Raw genomic sequence first — 19,985 nt, forward strand, 5'->3', positions numbered from 1 at the left:
ACACAATATTCCACCTCTCCACCAATTCTAATATTGCTGGCCAGTGGGGGGGCTTTCTGTTGCGCTAGTATGAGTGTTGTGGGCCGAAGGTACTGATTTCCAGAGGGCTTGTATGGAGTTTGTGGGCCAAATGGATTTTTAGGCTGGCAGCACAGTCACTGAGGGCTGGCAGCTCAGTCACTGAGGCCTGGCAGTACAATCACTCGGACCTGGCAGGCTGGCGGCTGAGAAACTGCCAGAAATTCTGCCCAAAACAGGTGACAGACTGTAAGAGAGAAGGGGGAAGAGGGTGGACTGAATGGATTATTGGGCTGGCAGTTCAGTCACTTACAGCTGGTGGGCTGGCAGTTCACTAACTCATGGCTCGTGGGCTGGCAGTGCAGTCACTCACGCCTGGTACGCTGGCAGTTCACTCAGTCACCCCACCTACCTTCACCCCCCTCCCCCCCACTCTGCTCCCTGCCATTCCCCTCCCACCCACACATTCAGTGCATCTCCAAACAACCTCCCCCCCATGCACTCTTAGTGGCTCTCCCACAGAGCAGCCATTCCTGCCCATTAGGTTCTATTGTGATGAAGAACACACAGCATTAAAAGTGCAAAAAGGTTTTATTAAAGTTTAAAATGTGAATTACTCTTAATATATATTAAGTTTTTATTTGTTGTGTCTTGTTGCGTCTTGTTGTGTTCTGCTGCTCACTGCCTCTTGATGACTACTTCCTGTTGATAAAAAGAGACAATTTTAACATAGAGAAAGTCAGCAGTCAAATTTTAAGAAGGAAAATCTGAGAATTTATCTCAGAAGTCATCATTCAATGAAGCACGCTATTAATGACAACATTCTTGGGCGATGTTCCATCCTTCAGGAAACCTTTGACATTTCCCTTCATATTTCTGTTGAGCTAGTATGTTGGGCCGAAGGTACTGGTTTCCAGAGGACTAGTATGGGGTTTGTGGGCGGAATGGATTTTTGTGCTGGCAGCTCAGTCACTGAGGGCTGGCAGCACAGTCACTGAGGCCTGTACTGGCAGGGGGGCACCAACATGCTTAGTGTTGCTGAAGACATCTGGAAGAGTTCTGTCCACAACTTCAAATCGTTCTCTCGTAATCATTGGACATTCATCCCAAACAATGACTTACTCTTGCCTCGTGAAATGTGCCGTCTTAGAGTTCTTCTCGATGTTGCACAATGTATCCTCGGCCACTTGGATGGGTATCTTGAATCGAGAATGTGTAGTTCTTCCACCAGGCAGAAATGTAGCCGCTATCCCAGAGGATACTACAGCAATAGCCACATCACCTTGACCTCTAACATTTCCTGACATGATGTTGAAAAAGCAGCCTAAAGACAATTTCAGTTGTTAATGAACACTGAAGATTTTGTGCAAAACATTTTTTTGAGGTGGGGTTTGTCAGGGTGGGGTGGGGGGGGGTAAACATCGTGCAGCCAAGGGATGGGCACAGCTTCAGGTGAGGGTTCTCGTGAGCTGATGGGGGGGGCACTCATGCAGGGGATGAATGCGGCTTCAGTAGGGGGTGCATCCTATAGCCAGGCGGAGGGCAGCGTCTTGAGGTGAGGGAAGTTAGTGGAGGAGGGGGGCAGTGAGCAATTTACTCATGACCTGTGGACTCACTCACTGCCTTGGGATTAACTCATGTCCTTTAGACTGACTGACTCTCACGGCTTGTGGACTGACTGATGCCCGACTTCTGGAGTCACGTCCGACTTTTGTAAACTGAAAACTGTAACATCTACATTGAGGAACAGCTTCTTCCTGACAGCCATCACGCTATTAAACATAACAAATAAGCTCTGAACTACGAAAAACTATATTATTTCACACACACACACACACATATATATTCACATGCACTCACACACATATGCACACACACTCGCATTCACACACACACACAATCATATAATCATGCACTCACACACATATTCAGACACACACATGTACACACCCACATATTCACACCCACATATTCACACACACACATACACACACGCACATATTCACACACACATATTCACTCACACACATACATATACACACACACGCACATATTCACACACACACACACACACACACACACACACATATTCACTCACACACACACACATTCACTCACACATACACATATTCAGACACACACATGTACACACACATACACATCTACACACACGCACAAATTCACACGCACACACATACTCACACACACGATCATTCACACGCACACATAGTTACGCATATATTCACACACACACGCACATATATATTCACACACACACATATAGGGAGGGTTCACGGCAGTCGGGTCACGACCCATGACCCGTATTGTTGCTACGCTACACCAAATGGATTACACACGATGTACTGCAGGTAGGCACTTACCATTGTTTCCAACTCCATCTTCCAGGGAAATGCTAGCTGCATTTCGTTGTCTCTGTACTGTACACTGACAACGACAATTAAAGTTGAATCTGAATCTGAACGTAGCGGGGCCGTTAAAACCCGCCGAAAATGTCCATTTTTGCGCTGCAATAATTATGGAAATCGGGGTGAGCATGTGAAACATTTAGCCTACTTCAGAATTCCAAAAGTGAGGAGAAATGACGTGAGAGCTGAAGGGACAACAGACAGAGTGCTTAGCGAACATTGGCCGTTTGCTCACTGCATTTCATCAACACTAAAGTATTATTTGAGTTTTTTCTTGATTCCTTTGGCATCTAAAAAGTTTCAGAAGTGATAAATCTGGCTGTATTTTTTTTTTTAATCTCCCATGGTTCTCAAGTAGGTTTTTACGTACTAGTCCGACCCCGGCGGCGCGTGACCAGTCCGACCCCCGCGGCACGTGACCAGCGCAGCGAGATGGAAGGGCGTAGCTGCTGTCCCCGCAGCACGTGACCAGCCCGACCGCCCTCCCCGCTGCGAGGGAGGGAGGTGCTCCAAGCTCCTCTAGTATATTTGACTCCAAGCACTTGACCGACCAACTCAACCCGCTCCCGCTCGTCATGCAGCATTTGGTGGGGAGAGGGGGCAGCTACGGCCAAAGATCGTTAGGGGGCGCCGTCCTGTGTGGTATGGCTGCCCAGCCTGCAGCTGTCTGTTTTTCATCTTTTTTCTTATTTTTAGTTAGTTGAGTGTTTTGTTTTTAGGAGTTCTAGCCTTTTGTATGTGGGAGGGTGAGGGGGAAACTACCTTTCAGGGTCCCTACCTGGTCAGAGAGGCAGCTTTTCTCCGGGCTGCACCGTCGACCCATCCTTGCGGCCCACCAGCGGGCCTGGAGCGGCGTTTCCTGAGGGGACCGCCCAGAACCTCGGCTTCGGCAGCGGCACAGTGCTGGAGCGCAATCGCGGAGCAGAGCGGGCGATGCCTTGCCCGGGTCACCGCGCTGGAGCTCCGGTGAGCTGAAGACCGCCGAGTAAAACATCGCGGAGCTGCGGGACTGTGGAGCGACCATCTGCGGGCGGCGGCGCTTAACTTTACACCGGGAGCCTGGGATCTCGCGACGAGATCGCCAGTAGTGGAGCTCCATCCGGCGCGGCCTTGTTGGCTTCGGAAGCCGCGGTCTCCGGTAAGGGAAGCGGCCGTTCCAGGGTTCCCACGCCGCTGAGAAGATTCTCCTGACGCCGGAGTACAATCACCCGGCGAGAACGGCCTGGAACATCGAGCCTCCGTAGCGGCCACTGTGGAGGCCTCAATAGGCCCGACTATGGGTGGACATGGGATGGGACTGGACTTTGTGCCTTCCCTCATAATGGGAACCATTGTGGGGGGAAGTTTTTTATGTTCTGCACTGGCAACAAGAATTTCACTACACCTAGGTGTATGTGACTAATAAACAAACCTTTGAACCTTTGAACCTTTGAACCTTTGAGATCCTAGAGGATCTCCTCTAGTATCTTTGGCTACGGCCACTCCCGGGGTCGCCACGTGACGGGGACAGCCGCCGCACTTGGCACATGACCGCTCGACGCCCGCTCACTCCTTCCCACTCTCATCACGTGATGGGGCTTCAACGACCGCACCTCAACCTCCCGCTCTCCACGTGACGGGGGGACAGCAACGGAGGTCGCTCCGACCAAACAATCCCAGTCTCGTGATGCGGAGGAACAGCAACGGCCGCTCCGTCCCACCCTCGTCACATGATGGGCGAGGCTACAACGGCCGCGCCGCGAGCTGCAAGTGGCTAATGGTCACCGCTCCCGCGCGGCCGCTCACCGACGTCATTCAGTCTGAAGAAGCGTCGCCGCCGCATCTGCCCCCTCACACCAAAGATTATAGAGGAGCTCCTCTATAATCTTTGCCTCACACTGTCCACAACCAAAGATACTAGAGGAGCTCGCACTTCTGCATCAATGTCGGTATGTATACACAACATTTCATTACACTAATATAGAATGAAAAAATATCTTGGCATGTGTTCATTTATATTTTATTCACAATATTAGGATTTTAGAGAGCGGTTGAATGAAAAAAGAAAAAAGGTTCAACAAATAAATAGAGAACACAAGAAAGAAACTAGCAATGTTACAAAATGTTGAGATTTTAAAAATCAAGTCTGCAATTTATCCCATCAGATAAAGCATAAAAAGAAGTTTAATTTGACACCTAATTCACTTTCATATCTTCAGTATTAAAAAAGTTATGGCCATTTTCATACTCGGAAATTAGCATCTTGTTCCCTATTGATTTTCCATTGACTTAACACAAAAGCTGTGATCAGAACAGTTAAAAGCCCATAACTTTATTAAAAATTAAGAGAACTGAAATAAATTTTCAGTTATTATAGATTGAAGCATTCTGAAACAAATATCAAACAATCTTACTTGTATGACCTGAAATTAAAGCATATAATTAGTTAGTTACCTAATTGTAACTAATTACAAAATTCAATTACTAGATCTAAACATCTATCCATTTCTTAAGAAAAGGTTAACATTTTTAAATAGCCTATGTGTCCAAATAATATTCACACAAGAAATCGCAATATAACATGATTTTTAAATCTCATTGTCATGAATTTATAGGCCAAATGGAAGGAATTTAGTGTTTAATTCCCGTAAATTAATGGCCATTTAAATCATCTTGCGAGTGAGGTTTTGTGGAACGTGATCGTTTGGAACGTTGTGGTTACAGTGAAATTGAACCCCATATCGGCAGGAAAAACACTGCAGGTTCGTATATTTACATAATGACATTTTCGCAACGTGAAATTTTGATTAAAGGCTTCCTAAAAAGCACATTTATATGTAAGAATAAACGGCGACCCTTGCTTTGTCCCGTACGTGAGATCTGTCCCGTTGTCACCGTTGACGGCTTTAGATGACGATTTTAATTTTACTCCTATTTAAATTATCCAGCGCTAATTTTAATTAACTTGATATAACGGCAGTCGGAGCGATTTTTCTTCAGCAACTCTAGTTGGTATCAACTTAAATTTAACTGGATGGATGAGGAACCTCAATTTCTCAAATATAGTTGCGGCTGAAACAGTTGATTTTAGCAAAACACAGTGTTTAGAATATCATCCAGATAAGCCATAACAAGTGTTTTTGAGCTCTGAGCAGTCCAAGCACCGGTTAAGTAATTTGGTAGATGGCCTGGGAGCTGGTTAGCCCATTTGCAACACCTTAACTGTTATCATTGCCCCATTCAGATAAATTTCAAATGTTTCCGGTGATCCCTGTGAATGGGACCTGAATAGTATGCATCTTTGAGATCGATGTATGCCATAAAGATCCTAAGGAAATCAGTTGTTAGACAGTAACGAAGTTCCATATACTGAAAAGTCTATGTTGCACATGCGAGTTAAATCAATTATGAACCGACATCCTCCATCTTTCACAATGAACAGGCCACGCCTGCCATAATTCCGTGCCTGCCTTGAACGACAACTCTGGCCAGATTCCCGAGCCTGTCTCGAAAGGTAATCCTGGCCATAATACTGAACCTGCCTCGAAAGACAACTCTGGCCATATTTCCGAACTTGTCTCGGAAGGCAATCCTGGCCGTAATACTGAGCCTGCCTCGAAAGACAACTCTGGCCCCAATTCCAAGCCATGCTTGGTACCCTTGTATACTGTGCAATAATAACCCAATCACATGTTATCATTTTAGTATATAACTGATCTGAATCTCATGTTATCATTGTCATTTGTACAAAAAACAAGTGTAAATATTACCAACTTGTAAATGGTCCACTTACCCCATGTTTCGGGAGAACCAGATCCATCTACCTCCATGGTTTCCGGTGGTCTCATGGTAATCCCAAAGGCCCCTGATCTGGGTTCTATTCCCATCCTTGATTGGAGAGAAGGAATGGTAGTGTATGTGGATTCCATATTTCCTGAGACCGGCTTGGACCTTGGCCTGAAAGACCACTGCCCAGCTTTCAAGCTGCCACCAGTTTTAGTGAACTGCTTACTGCCGATGAGGCGTGGGGTGTGTCGTCACCGATACGATGAAGCTTTGTTCGATGTCGGTACCTTGATCAGTCTGTCAGCTTTTTGCTTCCTCATCCAGGTATACCTGTTGGATAAGTCTTACCTGAAGAGAAAATTCGGCGGCTGGTTTCATTTCCTGTATTTCACGCCCCCTCCAATGTCACCCCTGATAGCGCTGTTCACTGCCGGCACTTGTAGCGTGAGGGGAACTTTGGCCCCTTACGGGTTTTCTGCCAATGGCTGGAACCAATTCTTCCGGGATTAGACAGACCAGGGTTTTCAATGTGGATTGTGCAATGAAACTGACTCGAGCTGTATAGAACTTTGTGCAAAGTCACTGTGCCACACAGCACGGAATCAGGCCCTTGAGCACACCTCGTCCATGCCAACCAAGATGCCCCATTTAAGCTAATTCCATTAGCCAGTTTGACCCGTATCCCTCTAAACCAATACAATACAATACGGTTTTATTTGTCACATTTGTCACATTGTCACAAGTGAAATTAATTTGCCAGCAGCGGTACAATGATAAAGAACACACAAAAGCACAATAAAACATTTAACACAAACATCCACCACAGCATTCATCACTGTGGTGGAAGGCACAAAAATTGGCCAGTCCTCCTCCACTGTCCCCCGTGGTTGGGGCCTCAACCCTCCGCAGCTGTCGCTGCGGGCGTCCAGATGAGTAGACAAGGTAACCACTCCTATCCATGTACTGTCCAGGGACATGTGTAGGAAGGAACTGCAGAAGCTAGTTTAAATCGAAGATAGACAGGAAATGCTAGAGTAACTCAGCGGGGCAGGCAGCATGCTGAACTGTCGTTGGAGAGAGGAGGAACAGTCTGAAGAAGGGTCTCAACCCAAAACATCAACCATTCCTTCTCTCCAGAGATGCCTGTTCCGTTGAGTTATTCCAGCATTTTGTGTCATCACAGTCCAGGAAAATGCTGTTATAGTACCTGCCTCAAGTACATCCTCTGGCAGCTTGTTCCATATTCTTACCACTCTCTGTGTGGAAAAAGTTGCCCCTCAGATTCCTATTAAGTCTTGCCCATCTCAACAATGTCTCCTGGCGTTGTAGTTCTTTCTCACAAATTATTTGTATTTGGGTGCACTGATCTCCAGTGTGTCCCTCAGCATGTACTCCAGAAGCCTAGAGTGTGCAATTTGGAAACTTTCCCCCTTTGACTTCACGTACCGAATGTCAGGTTTCAGACAGACCAAAGGGCTTCTTTCTCCAAGGTTGTGATCTTCCAGTACACTTGAGATTTTAGTCTTGGTTAACATCCCTGGTAACAGCACGGTGATCGGAGAGTCCTGTTACCCAGCTACTCAACATCAACCTCAACAAGGACCTAGTCATCAGGACTTGAAGGCCTGACCTACAGGGAGTTGGGCAGGCTTGGACTTTATTCCTTGGAGTGCAGGAAGATGAGGTGTGATCTTATAGAGGTGTCTCAGAGATCAGAGTTGCAGAGCTTTTTACCCAGAGCTTCTGGAGGTGATAGACGAGGCAGGTACTATAACAGCATTTAAAAGACATTTGGGCTCCAAAAGAGTTCCTTCTTTCTCCTTTTAAGTTGTCCTTACTCCTGGCATTGTACAGTTGCTCTGTCTCCACTGCAGATACCATTGCCTGTTCCCTTGAACATGCCACCCTGTCTCTACTGCATTACTCTTTCCACCCTCCACTTGCATGGTCGTAAGTGCCAGGGCCTATTTTCGCATCCTCTCTGCAGTCCTCACCCTCATCCAAACATGAGCAAAGACTGAGCTTTCCCCGCGTTCACCCTCTGCATCTCTCTACCTGGCCCTTGATCAGCATTTAGTTTAGTTTAGAGATACAGCGCAGAAACAGGCCCTTCAGCCCACCAAGTCCGTGTCGACCAGCGATCACCCCGCACACTAACATTATCGTACACACACTAGGGACAATTTACAATCATATCAAGCCAATCAGACTACAAACCATTTCCCTACACAGATGCTGCCTGTTCCAGCAGCACTTTGTGTTCTACTCATGTATCAGGGTATCTACAGTGGGTGGACAAAGTACTGTAGAAACTCTGCGGGTGCAGCAGCTCTACAGTGGGGGTGTGTATCCATCTGTGTGTTTATTTTGTTTTGGTGCTAAAGGCAGGGGTTCATCCTGACCACAGTGCTAACAATGGACCTTTGCCTCAGTGTACAGTAACTTCACACAATGAAATGATCAGAACTTTGCACCATAATTAGCTGTATATATTTTTAGTTGGTTTTAGACATACAGCGCGGAAACAGGCCCCTTGGCCCCTCGGCCCCTCGAGTCTGCACCGAACAGCGATCCCCGCACACTAATGGTATCCGACACACATTGGGGACAATTTTGCATTTACACCAAGCCAATTAATCTACAAATCTGTATGTGTTTGGAGTGTGGGGGGAAACCGGAGCACCCGGAGAAAACCCATGCAGTTCACGTTGAGAACGTGCAAATTTCACACAGACAGCACCCGTAATGAGGAATGAACCCGCGTCTCTGGCACTGAACGGCAGTAACACTGTACAGCTGCAGACGTACCATCCTGTCACTGACTCCTAACCCTTTGCCCTCCTTTAAATCAAATCATTGTTATTATTTGCTTATTTCACCTGTTTCCTCTGGAGATTACTGTAACTGACTGCACTATTTACAGCAATTTTGATCAGAACATTCTGAGATATCATGTGATTTTTTTTTCTTGCAGTAAGGGAATAACCACCAGGGGTTCATCCTAACCACAGCGCTAACAATGGACCTTTGCCTCAGTGTTAAGTGACTTCACACAATGACATGATCAGAACTTTGCACCATAACTAGCTGTATATATTTTTAGTTGGGTTTAGACAAACAGCGCGGAAATAGGCCCCTCGGCATATCGAGTCCGCGCCGACCAGCGATCCCCGCACACTAATGCTATCCGACACTCGCTGGGGACAATTTTACATTTACACCAAGCCAATTAACCTACAAATCTGTACGTGTTTGGAGTGTGGGGAGAAACCGGAGCACCCGGAGAATACCCATGCAGTTCACGTTGAGAATGTGCAAATTTCATACAGACAGCACCCGTAATAAAGATCAAACTCGCGTCTCTGGCTCTGTATGGCAGCAAATCTACCGTTGCGCCACCGAGCTGCCCCAGTCGTACCATCCTGTCACTGACTCCTAACCCTTTGCCCTTCTTTAAACCATTCCATCATTGTTATTATTGGCCTATTTCACCACTCTGTTTCCTCTGGGGATTACTGTCACTGACTGCTCTATTTACCGCAATTTTGATCAGAATATTCTGAGATATCACATGATATTTTGCTTTTTGCAGAAAGGGAATAACAACCAGACACTAGTATTGAGGCCTGTAAACATTTTATTTCATTTTATAAAGCATTTATTTGTTTGATTAATGAACACGTACAAAATAAAGTAGAAAAAGGGATGACTTGGTTCAGGAAGAGATGTGTAGCTTCTAACTGGGGCTGCACTTCATTTAGTTGTATCCTTGTATTTTGTTTACCCTTATTGGGCTGGAATTAGAAAAGGGAAACACAAGGATTGGGAAAGGCTAAAGAATGCAAGATGAATTAACAAAAAAAAAAATTGGGGGCTTTATTAACCGATTAACAAAGGTAGAAACATGGTGTCCCTGGTCAGCTGGGGTATTGTGCCTTATTCTGGGCTCCATAAAGTGTACGGGGAAGATGTTTAGTTTAGAGGTACAGCATGGGAAACAAGCCCCTGAGCCCACCGAGTCCGCACCGACCAGCGATCCCCGCACATTCACACTACCCTACACACACTAGGGACAATTTTACATTTACATTTATACCAGGCCAATTATCCTACAAATCTGTAGGTGTGTAGGTCTTTGGGATGTGGGAGGAAACCGAAGATCTCGGAGAAATCACACCCCTCTCTTTTTTTTTTTTATCACCACTACCTCTCTCTCTCTCCATGATCTCTCTACCACTCTCTCTGTTCCTCTCCATGACCACCCTCCGTTATTCCTACAACACTCACCTCTCCTCATCACATTTTCTCTCCTCTCTCTGCTGCTGACTCTGCCCCCTCTGTCACCCTTCACCCTCTTGTCACCTTTCTCCGTCGTCTTACCGGCTTACCAACACCCCTCTCTTTCCCAAATGCCTCTCCCATGCTCTGATGTTTCTCGTTCATTCCTCTTTCTCTCTGCCGTGTCTCCCTCTCTTTCTGTCCAAAGACTTCCTCCCTCTACCCCCTTCTCCCTTCCACCATCACTTTTCCCTCCTTCTCTTGCTTCTCTATCTCTGTTGCCCTCTCTTCATCACCTTTCCGTCACTGATCCTCCCTGATGGAAACATACATGTCGTTCCACCTCCCTGTTTTCAATTATCCTGATACTTTAAGAGGAAGTAGACACAAAAAGCTGGAGTAACTCAGCGGGACAGGAACATTGCTGGAGATAAGGGAGGGTGACATTTCGGGTTGAGACCCTTCTTCAGACTGAGAGTTAGGGGAAAGAGAAACAAGAGATATAGATGGTGATGTAGTGAGATATAGAACAATGAATGAAAGATATGCAAAAAAAGTAATGATGATAAAGGAAACAGGCCATTGTTAGCTGTTTGTTGGCTGAGAACAAGAAGCTGGTGCGATTGGGGGGGGGGGGGGGTGGGAGAGAGGAAATGCAGGGGTTGCCTGAATTTAGAGGTTAGAGAAATGAAGTTAGAGAAACCCAAGCAAAAAATGAGATGTTCTTCCAATTTGCTTTTAGCCTCACTATAAAAATGGAGGAAGCCTAGGACAGAAATGTCAGGGTGGGAATGGGAAGGAGAATTAAAGTGTTTAGCAACCGGGAGATCAGTTAGGTCCAGGCAGACTGAACGAAGGTGTTCAGCGAAACGATCGCCCAATCTACATTTGGTCTCGCCGATGTATAATAGTCCACATCTTGAACAATGGATACAGTAGATGAGATTGGAGAAGTTTCGAGTGAACCTCTGCCTAACCTGAAAGGACTGTCTGGGTCCCTGGACAGAGTCGAGGGAGGAGGTACAGGGACAAGTTTTGCATCTTCTGCGGTTGCAGGGAAGGTACCTGGGGAGGGGGTGGTTTGGGTGGGAAGTGACGAGTTAACCAGGGAGTTATGGGGGAACGGTCTCTGCGGAAGGTGGAAAGGGGTGGAGATGTGAAGATGTGACTAGTCCTCCCTCAATAGAGAGTGTTCATTCTCCTTGATTTGTATCGTCCGGTGTCTACTCAATTCTCCCAGAACAAGAACATGATTTACCAACAAATCGTCAAAGTTTACACACACGCACACACACATTAATTAACCCAAGTGCATCTATGACGTTTAATTCAAAAATGAGTTTCTATTGGAATAAGCCATATATTAATTGCAATACAATGTCAACCAGGCATACATGTTTTTAAATGCTGAAGCAATAACGTAGTATCATCAGAAACAATAGTCCGTTGGAAAGTTACAGATGACTTCTGAAACGATAATGCATAGAACACAAAGTGCTGGAGTAAGCAACAAGACACACAACTACATAAAAGTCAACATAAACATACACCACAGCAGATTCCACATTCCTCCCTGTGATGGAAGGCAAAAAAAGTCCAAGCTTCTTCCTCTTTATTCTCCCGCGGTGGGGCAGCTGGACCATCCGCAAATCGGGACAATCAAGGCTTCCGCAGCCGGCGATCGAAGCCCCCGCGTCGGAGCAGTTGAAGCTCCTGCTGCTTGGAGTTCCCGAAGTCGGTCTCTGACCAGAGACCGTGAGCTCCGTTATGTTAAGTCCACAAACACCCACGGTTGGAGCTCACAGGTCGACCCCCAGCAAAGGGATCGCGGGCTCCACAATGTTAAAGTCTCGGAGGCGACCGCGGTTGGAGCTCAAAACTGTCCTCCAGCAAAGGCCGCCAACTCCTCGATGCCGGACCGCAGTGCGGACAGAGATACGATACGGAACAAAATCGCATCCCCATCGAGGTAGGATGTTAGAAAGAGTATCTCCCCCCTCCCCCCCCCCACATAAAACAAACTGAAAAGCACTAAAAACATACATTTAACACATACAATTAAAACACAAAGCAGGAAAGGACAGATAGACTGTTGGCGAGGCAGCCATTGCTGCCGCCACCCGGTAGATTCTTTGTGTCTTCAGAAAGAATAATGTCTGGTTCAGGTGAGATATAATTGTCACGCTATTGATGTCAGCCATTTATCCTTTTGGTTTTGGAAGAGAAAAGTTATTAAGAATTGAATTAAAAGGGGGAAGTATATAGAAAGAGGATGAAATTGTGTTAGAAGTATAGAGCAGAAATTAAAAATTGATTACAAGTGCAAAGAGCAATACAAAGTAATACTGGTAGACAAGATTCAGAACAGGTCCAAAGTATTATATGTTTATCCAGTAATGTTTATGCGTGTTTATGCGTGAATTTAGAGAAGTTAGAGAAATGAAGTTAGAGAAACCCAAGCAAAATATGAAATGTTCTTCCAATTTGCTTTTAGCCTCACTATAAAAATGGAGGAAGCCTAGGACGGAAATGTCAGTGTGGGAATGGGAAGGAGAATTAAAGTGTTTAGCAACCGGGAGGTCAGTTAGGTCCAGGCAGACTGAGCGAAGGTGTTCAGCGAAACAATCGCCCAGTCTACATTTGGTCTCGCCGATGTATAAGAGTCCACTTCTTGAACAGCGGATACAACAGATGAATATGGAGGAGGTGCAAATGAATCTTTGCCTCACCTGAAAGGACTGTCGGGGTCCCTGGACAGAGTCGAGGGAGGTGGTACAGGGACAGGTGTTGCATCTACTGCATTGCAGGGGAAGGTACCTGGGGAGGGGGTGGTTTGGGTGGGAAGTGATGAGTTAACCAGGGAGTTACCAAAAAACCTGGAGTAATTCAGCGGGCCAGGCAGCATCTCTGAAGAGGAGGAATGGGTGATGTTTCGGGACCTTCGTCACACTGAATAGATCATTGTTAGCTTGGGGAAGGTGACAACAAAGCAAACAGATACAATGTAATCGGGGACAGTCAGACTGGTGGGAGAACTGGGAAGGGGGAGGGATGGAGAGAGGGAAAGCAAGGGTTACTTGAAGTTAGGGAAGTCAAAAATCCTACCGCTGGGGTGTCAGGCCGCATTTGGAGTATTGTGAGCAATTTTGGGCCTCATATCTGAAGCTGGAGAGGGTCCAGAGGAGGTTTACGAGAATAATACAAGGAATGAATGGGTTAACATACAGTGCATTCAGAAAGCCTTATAATTAAATTGATTAAATTCATTTATTCATCATTAATCTACATACAATAGCATGGATTGAAGGAGCGAAAACAGGTATTTCAAAATTTTTGTAAAGTAATTATAAATAAATAACTGAGAACACAGAGCTCCAGCACTGTGTTCCCCACCTCAGCAAACCCCTGCTCAAGTGACGCTCAATTGACTCCATGACTTTCTGCTGGGTCATCTTCTCCCCTTGAGCATTTTTATACCAGGTAGGTCATGGTAGGTCGTCTTCTTTTATCGTTTCATGGTCAAACCTGTACTGTTCAATTTTGTGATTGCTTAAGCCAAATTTCTGAGGACAGACTAAAGTTTCCCCGTAAACCATCCAGCTCGGTGTAGTTTTCGCTCATAGCCTGTTTTAATTTCTCTTCTTCCTGCAATATGCACAATGTTAGGATCTGAGTTTGAACGCCCCACACTACAGCCTCCTGCTGCTTACGTTCCATCAAAGCCTCTCCGGTCAAACGTAAGCTCCTTGTTTCTATTGTGCCCATTGAGCTGAGAAGAACTTCTTCATACTGTTTTCTCCCATTTTCCAGAACATTGCAGCTTCTTCCCCACTGTCATCGGATCTCCCCTCGCTAGAGTTTCCAGAGGTTGGACGCTGGGCAAAAATGGCTGAATTATTAAACTTGAAGTGGGCTGGCATATAATTTTTGTCTTTGAGCCAGAGTAAATTAGCTTTTTTAAAGGCTTCCAGAACAGGGGGACTACGTACATCTGCGAATGTCACCATTAATTGAAATCTCTCTGCAATATCTTTGCTAGAACGACGAAGAATGTTATCAAAGGCAAGTATATGTGCCTCAGTTAGACAAGGCAGGGAGGCTTGAACAACAAAACAGATGGCATCGATCTGATCACCATGTGGGAAAGTCAAGAACTTGCAGGTGTGAAAAATGACCTCTCCATCTCGCCAGCACCGATCTTTGCTTCTGAATCCTGGTGCGTCAATGATAGTCAGAGAGTAATCAATGTGAAATCCTACCTGATGATGGAGATAGTAGATTGTGAATGTGTGGGCCAGACTCTCATCCTGGGAATTTCCTGTCTCTTCCTGTATTAACTGGTATCTGAAGTTGTCCTCCCATTCCACACCCAAGATGTAGTTGATCATCCCATTGATGAGGGTTGTCTTTCCTGACCCAGTTGGTCCCATAATCATAATTGTCTTCATCTTGTGTGTTGTGGTGGGTTTTCCGAAGGAGCATTCCACAATGCGTACACCGTTAGGAGATTGCCCCTTCTTAATGGCATTAATTAAATGCTGCTGGAATTCATTGGGACAGGCAGCATCTCTGGAGAGAAGGAATGGGTGATGTTTTGGGTCGAACCACTCCTTCAGACTGAAGTTCAGCTTGTAAATGGAAGGGCTTCCGTTGGTTACTAATTGATCTTTGCTGAGAAATTTCAGAGCCTTTCTGTTTCGTGCATTTTCTGTTTTCATTGAAACCTCCTCACTTGCGACACTGGAACCTGCTTCTCCACAATCAGCCGACACTCGGACTCTGTAGACGGTCTCGGATTTCAGTCCCTCTAAATTATAGTAGCATTGTGTGTCTGTTGTCTGAACGTGCTCCCATAATCCACCTTCCGTGTTGGTCTTAACTGATGGTTCTTCTCTATATTCAATCCTATACTGATTAATTTCAACATCAGCTCCAATCTGACTTGGTCCGTCCCAGGACAGTGATGGGTTGGGTGACTGATCCTGGAAGACCGGTTTACCAGGTGGACTTGTCGGATGGGTGGAGACCTTGTAGATCTCACTGGCCTTGCTGACCCCTACCTTGGTCACTGCTCTGTATCGGATGTGATATTCCTGGTGTGGCTCCAACCCAGATATCCTGAAGGAGTGGGATGTGTCAGGTGTATCTAGTATTGTACATTTCTCCTGCTGGCTACCTCGATACTCTACCTTGTAGCCCACAATCTCATCAGAACCACATGTGGGTGGGTCTAACTGCAGCGTCACACTGTCGTGTGTTGTCCCACTCGCTGTTGGTCTCTCAGGCTGAGACGGGGGTTCAAAGCAGCAGCTCCTCACAATCCCTCCCCCATACACGTAAATAGACGCACCCACGTTACTGTCATCCTGTGCGGATCCAACAAGGAATTTTACTTTCTCGTCACCACTGTTGGCTGTGGCGAAATCCAGGAACAATTTGGACCGTTTCTTCATCTTCTCGGTTATGGACAATGAGTGAAACCAGGGCTCACTGTGTTGTGTTGTACAGGCTCCGGCAGCAGGAGGTGGCATCTGCATTTTCTCTGCTGTGAGAGATTGGAGGTAGTTGATTGCCTCCGTCAGGTAGAAATCCTCCTGATGCAGTGTTGTGAATGTGAAGCAGACCACGTAGTCTGTTACTGGACCCATCAACACTTCATGCAACTCTCTCCTTGATTTCACAACAGGTATGTCTTTCATTATCCTGAGGCAAAGTCCCACAACCATCATCTCCCATTCCTTGTCATCCAGCCATGTGGTCAGTGCTTGGTGTTTAAATGGTGACTGCTCCCTGTTCTTCAGTATGTCCGTCAGCAACCCTTCCTCCTTCCCACCGCCCCGAATGGACGGCAAAACTCTGGCTAAGGTCCCTTGGAAAACCAGTTTGTACTCCAGACACTTCTCTCGGAATTGACGTATCCTGTCCCGGTTCTCAGGAAACTGAACTGCGACACTGTCTTTCATCAGGTCATTGCACCTCATCGCGGCCTCACTGAGCTGTTCCAGGACACACTGGCAGTGATTGACCAGTCCCACGCTGATCTCCCTCACCAACTGAGCAGCTTTGGTGTCCAGTTTATTGAGAGGATAGAGCCAGACTGCAACAGGCACTGAATGTTCTCCACCTGAGCCCAGCAGGTGTGGGAGTGTTGCGTAGATATTGATGGCATCTCGGTAGGTGGTGGGATTGTTCTTCAGCGAGAAGTCCCCGTAAAAGGTGCAGCTATACTTCTCGGCCTGAGAGCTCTGTTCTTCTGTCATTTCTAGGGAGGCCTCTCCCTCGATCGCAATCATAGGGAGACGTTTAATCATCGCCTCCATGTTGCCCTGAATATTCTGTGTGTTCTCTGCTGAAGAAGTCATTCGATCAAACACAAAGAAGGCATGGGCCCCATACAGCACTGCTGTAATGACATGGGTGGCTGAGCCCTCATCAAACACACTCGGGTAGGTAATATTCTGTATCCCTAAGTGACTCATCGTCAGTTGTTCAAACCTGGTTGTTGCTTTGTAGTGAAGGGTAACTCGTGCTTGTTGCTTTGATTCCTTCGTGTCTCTGAGATATTTTGCCGCCCCTTTCACCTCCACTAACCCACACAGGAAACTAACTTTCAGTGATGCTGACACATTGAGGGCATTGGCTTTCTTCTCCATGGAGTCTGATGCAATGATGTGAAACTCAGTGCTGGGCTGGTAATGACAGTCAAGGTTGCTCTGCAGTGTCTGCAAGTCCCACAAGGTGATGCCTACAAAATAAATCAGCGATCAAAACTTAATAATGTGAAAATTACTCAAAGTTGAATAATATTCCTTCAGTAGATTCAATCTCTGTACAGGCTGTGCTTGGGCCGAAAGTACAACACTCTACACTCACTGGACTGTTCACATGAGTAATAGGTGCGGTATGGTGGCACAGCGGTAGAGTAGCTGCCTTACAGCGCTTACACCGCCAGAGACCCGGGTTCGATCCTGACTACGGGTGCTGTCTGTGCAGAGTTTGTACGTTCTCCCCGTGACCCCGTGGGTGTTCTCCGAAATCTTCGGTTTCCTCCCGCACGCCAAAGATGTACAGGTTTGTAGGCTTGTTATAAATGTAACATTGTCCCAAGTGTGTGTAGGGTAGTGTTAAGGCCTGTCCCACTTTCATGACCTAATTCACGACCTCTGCTGAGTTTGCCCTTGATTCATGCTCACAGCAAGGTTGTCACAAAGTCGTAGGAGGTTGTAGATAGGTCATGGCAGGCCTTGATGCTAGTTGTAGGTACTCATGGCATCAAGTAGGTCAGGCCGTTTTTCTAGCCTGATGAAAAATGTCCACAAGTAAAGTGAAAGTGTGACAGGCCCTTTAATGTGCCTGTCGGTGTGGACTCGGTGGGCCGAACGGCCTGTTTCTGAGCTGTATCTCTAAAACTAAACTAAAAATACATTGAGTGCGACAGTAACTCAGCGGGTCAGGAGGCAATTCTGGAGAACATGGATAGGCGGTGATTTGGATCGTGTTCAAATATTCTTCAAATATCCATGTTTAGTTTAGTTCAGAGATACAGCACGGAAACAGGCCCTTCGGCCCACCGGGCCAACGCCATCCAGCGATCCCCGCATACTAACACTATACTGCACACACTAGGAACAATTTACAATTTTACTAAGCCAATTAACTTACAAAACTGCATGTCCTTGGAGTGTGGGAGGTAAACCAGAGATCTCGGAGAAAATTCACGCAGGTCACAGGGAGAACGTACAAACTCTGTACAGACAGCGCCCGTAGTCAGGATCGAACCTGGGTCTCTGGTGCTATAAGGCAGCAACTCTACCGCTGCGCCACCCTGCCGCCCAATATTCAATCCACTGTATAAACTGGACTATTACTGACAAAGTTGTGGCCACCATTGTGAGATTGGTCAACTGAACTTATGGCCCTGCATTGACACCACTGTATCATAGAGTGATACAGCATGTAAAGAGACCTGAATTGTCCACATTGACAAACATGTCCCAGCTACACTAGTCCCACCAGACTGCGTTTGGCCCATACCCCTCCAAACCTGTCCTATCCATGTACCCGTTTAACTGTTTCTTAACCATTGGGATGGTCCCTGCCTCAACTACCTCCTCTGGTAACTTGTTCCATACATCCACCACCTGTTGTGTAAAAAAGTAACCTCTCAGATTCCTATCTTTTCCCCTTCACTTTAAACCTATGTCCTCTTGTCCTTGATTCCCCTACTCTGAGAAAGAGACTCTGTGCATCTACCCGATCTAATCCTCTCATGATTTTACACACCTGTATAAGATCTTCCCTCATATCAACCCATATCAGAGGGCATTTGAAAAAATCCCTCAGAAGTATAAATTCATTGAGTAGAAGGTATATCTGAATCCCACCACAACCAGAGAGTAGTCCTGAACCATTATCTACCTCATTGGTGACCCTTGGACCACCCTTAATCAGACTTTGCTGGCTTTACCTTGCACTATATGTTATTCCCTTATCACGTCTTTCGATTCACCTACTCTGGGCTCATGTGACTTCATGATTTGTGTGAAGACATTCCAGTACCTGGGATCAGAGCATCTGATCGGCGGTCGTACAGCATTCCCAACTGGAAAGGCCGGCCCAGAGTGGCCAGTTGCAAGCACTCACTCATCACTAAACCGGACGTGGACAGTCAACAAAATCCAGTGATCTGAAACAGAACGAGGAATAAAATATGAAGATGAATCCACTCGACGTACGGCTTTTTAAGATGTGACCAAAAAGGTTTAGTTTAGAGATACAGTGCAGAAACAGGCCCTTCGGCCCACCGAGTCCGTGCCGGCCACGTTTCCCGCACACTAAGGGCCTGTCCCACTGTACGAGGTAATTCAAGAGCTCGCCCGAGTTTAAAAAAAATCAAACTCGTGGTAATAGAAGAATAGAATAGAATACGTTTAGAGACCCAGTAAGTACGTAGAATGTACGTAGCGGTACGTCGGAGCTCGGGACGTCTCTTAGCGGCTGGTAACACTAACGGCAGGTACTCGAGAAACGCGGTAAGCTCGTGAAGATTTTTCAACTTGTTGAAAAATGTTGACGAGAGACCTGAGTTCCCACGAGCGGCTATTACCGTAATTCTCCGAGTTCGAATCAGGGGAAACTCGGGAGAACTCTTGAATTACCTCGTACAGTGGGATTTAGTGTGCGGGGATAATGAGAAACACTATCCTACACGCGCCAGGGTCAATTTACATTTATACCAAGACAATTCACCTATAAACCTGTAAATCTTAGGAGTGTGGGAGGAAACCGAAGATCTCGGAGAAAACCCACGCAGGTCACGGGAAGAACGTACAAACTCCGTACAGACAGCGCCCGTGGTCGGTATCGAATCCCGTGTTCATGTTGAGGGTTGTTAACTATTGCACTGAGAATCACAGTATGTTTTTCGTGTGGATGAAGGCCATTCTGCCCATTGAGTCCCTTCTAACTCTGGGTAAGAACAATCCATCTGGTCCCACA

General features: G+C 46.3%; 1 protein-coding gene across 1 annotated transcript; it reads right to left on the reverse strand.

The window, feature by feature from the left end:
- Positions 1 to 12,146: 12,146 nt before the first annotated feature.
- LOC116989983 (stonustoxin subunit alpha-like) lies at positions 12,147 to 19,168 on the reverse strand. Its single transcript, XM_033047536.1, has 3 exons — positions 19,047 to 19,168; positions 15,220 to 17,232; positions 12,147 to 12,229 (listed from the first exon to the last, which is right to left on the reverse strand). Exons 1-3 carry the CDS (start codon positions 19,132 to 19,134, stop codon positions 12,147 to 12,149), a joined length of 2,184 nt encoding a protein of 727 aa, XP_032903427.1. The 5' UTR covers positions 19,135 to 19,168.
- Positions 19,169 to 19,985: the final 817 nt, after the last annotated feature.

This window comes from Amblyraja radiata, chromosome 30 (genome assembly GCF_010909765.2).
Source record: "Amblyraja radiata isolate CabotCenter1 chromosome 30, sAmbRad1.1.pri, whole genome shotgun sequence".
Classification (NCBI taxonomy): domain Eukaryota; kingdom Metazoa; phylum Chordata; class Chondrichthyes; order Rajiformes; family Rajidae; genus Amblyraja; species Amblyraja radiata.

Coding starts and splice junctions, on each gene's coding strand:
- LOC116989983 (XM_033047536.1), bottom strand. CDS start 19,134: ATGAGTGAGTGCTTGCAACTGGCCACTCTGGGCCGGCCTTTCCAGTTG. Junction 17,233..19,046: donor ATCAGATGCTCTGATCCCAG/GTACTGGAATGT, acceptor TTTATTTTGTAG/GCATCACCTTGTGGGACTTG. Junction 12,230..15,219: donor AGCAGGTTCCAGTGTCGCAA/GTGAGGAGGTTT, acceptor GTCTCTGGTCAG/AGACCGACTTCGGGAACTCC.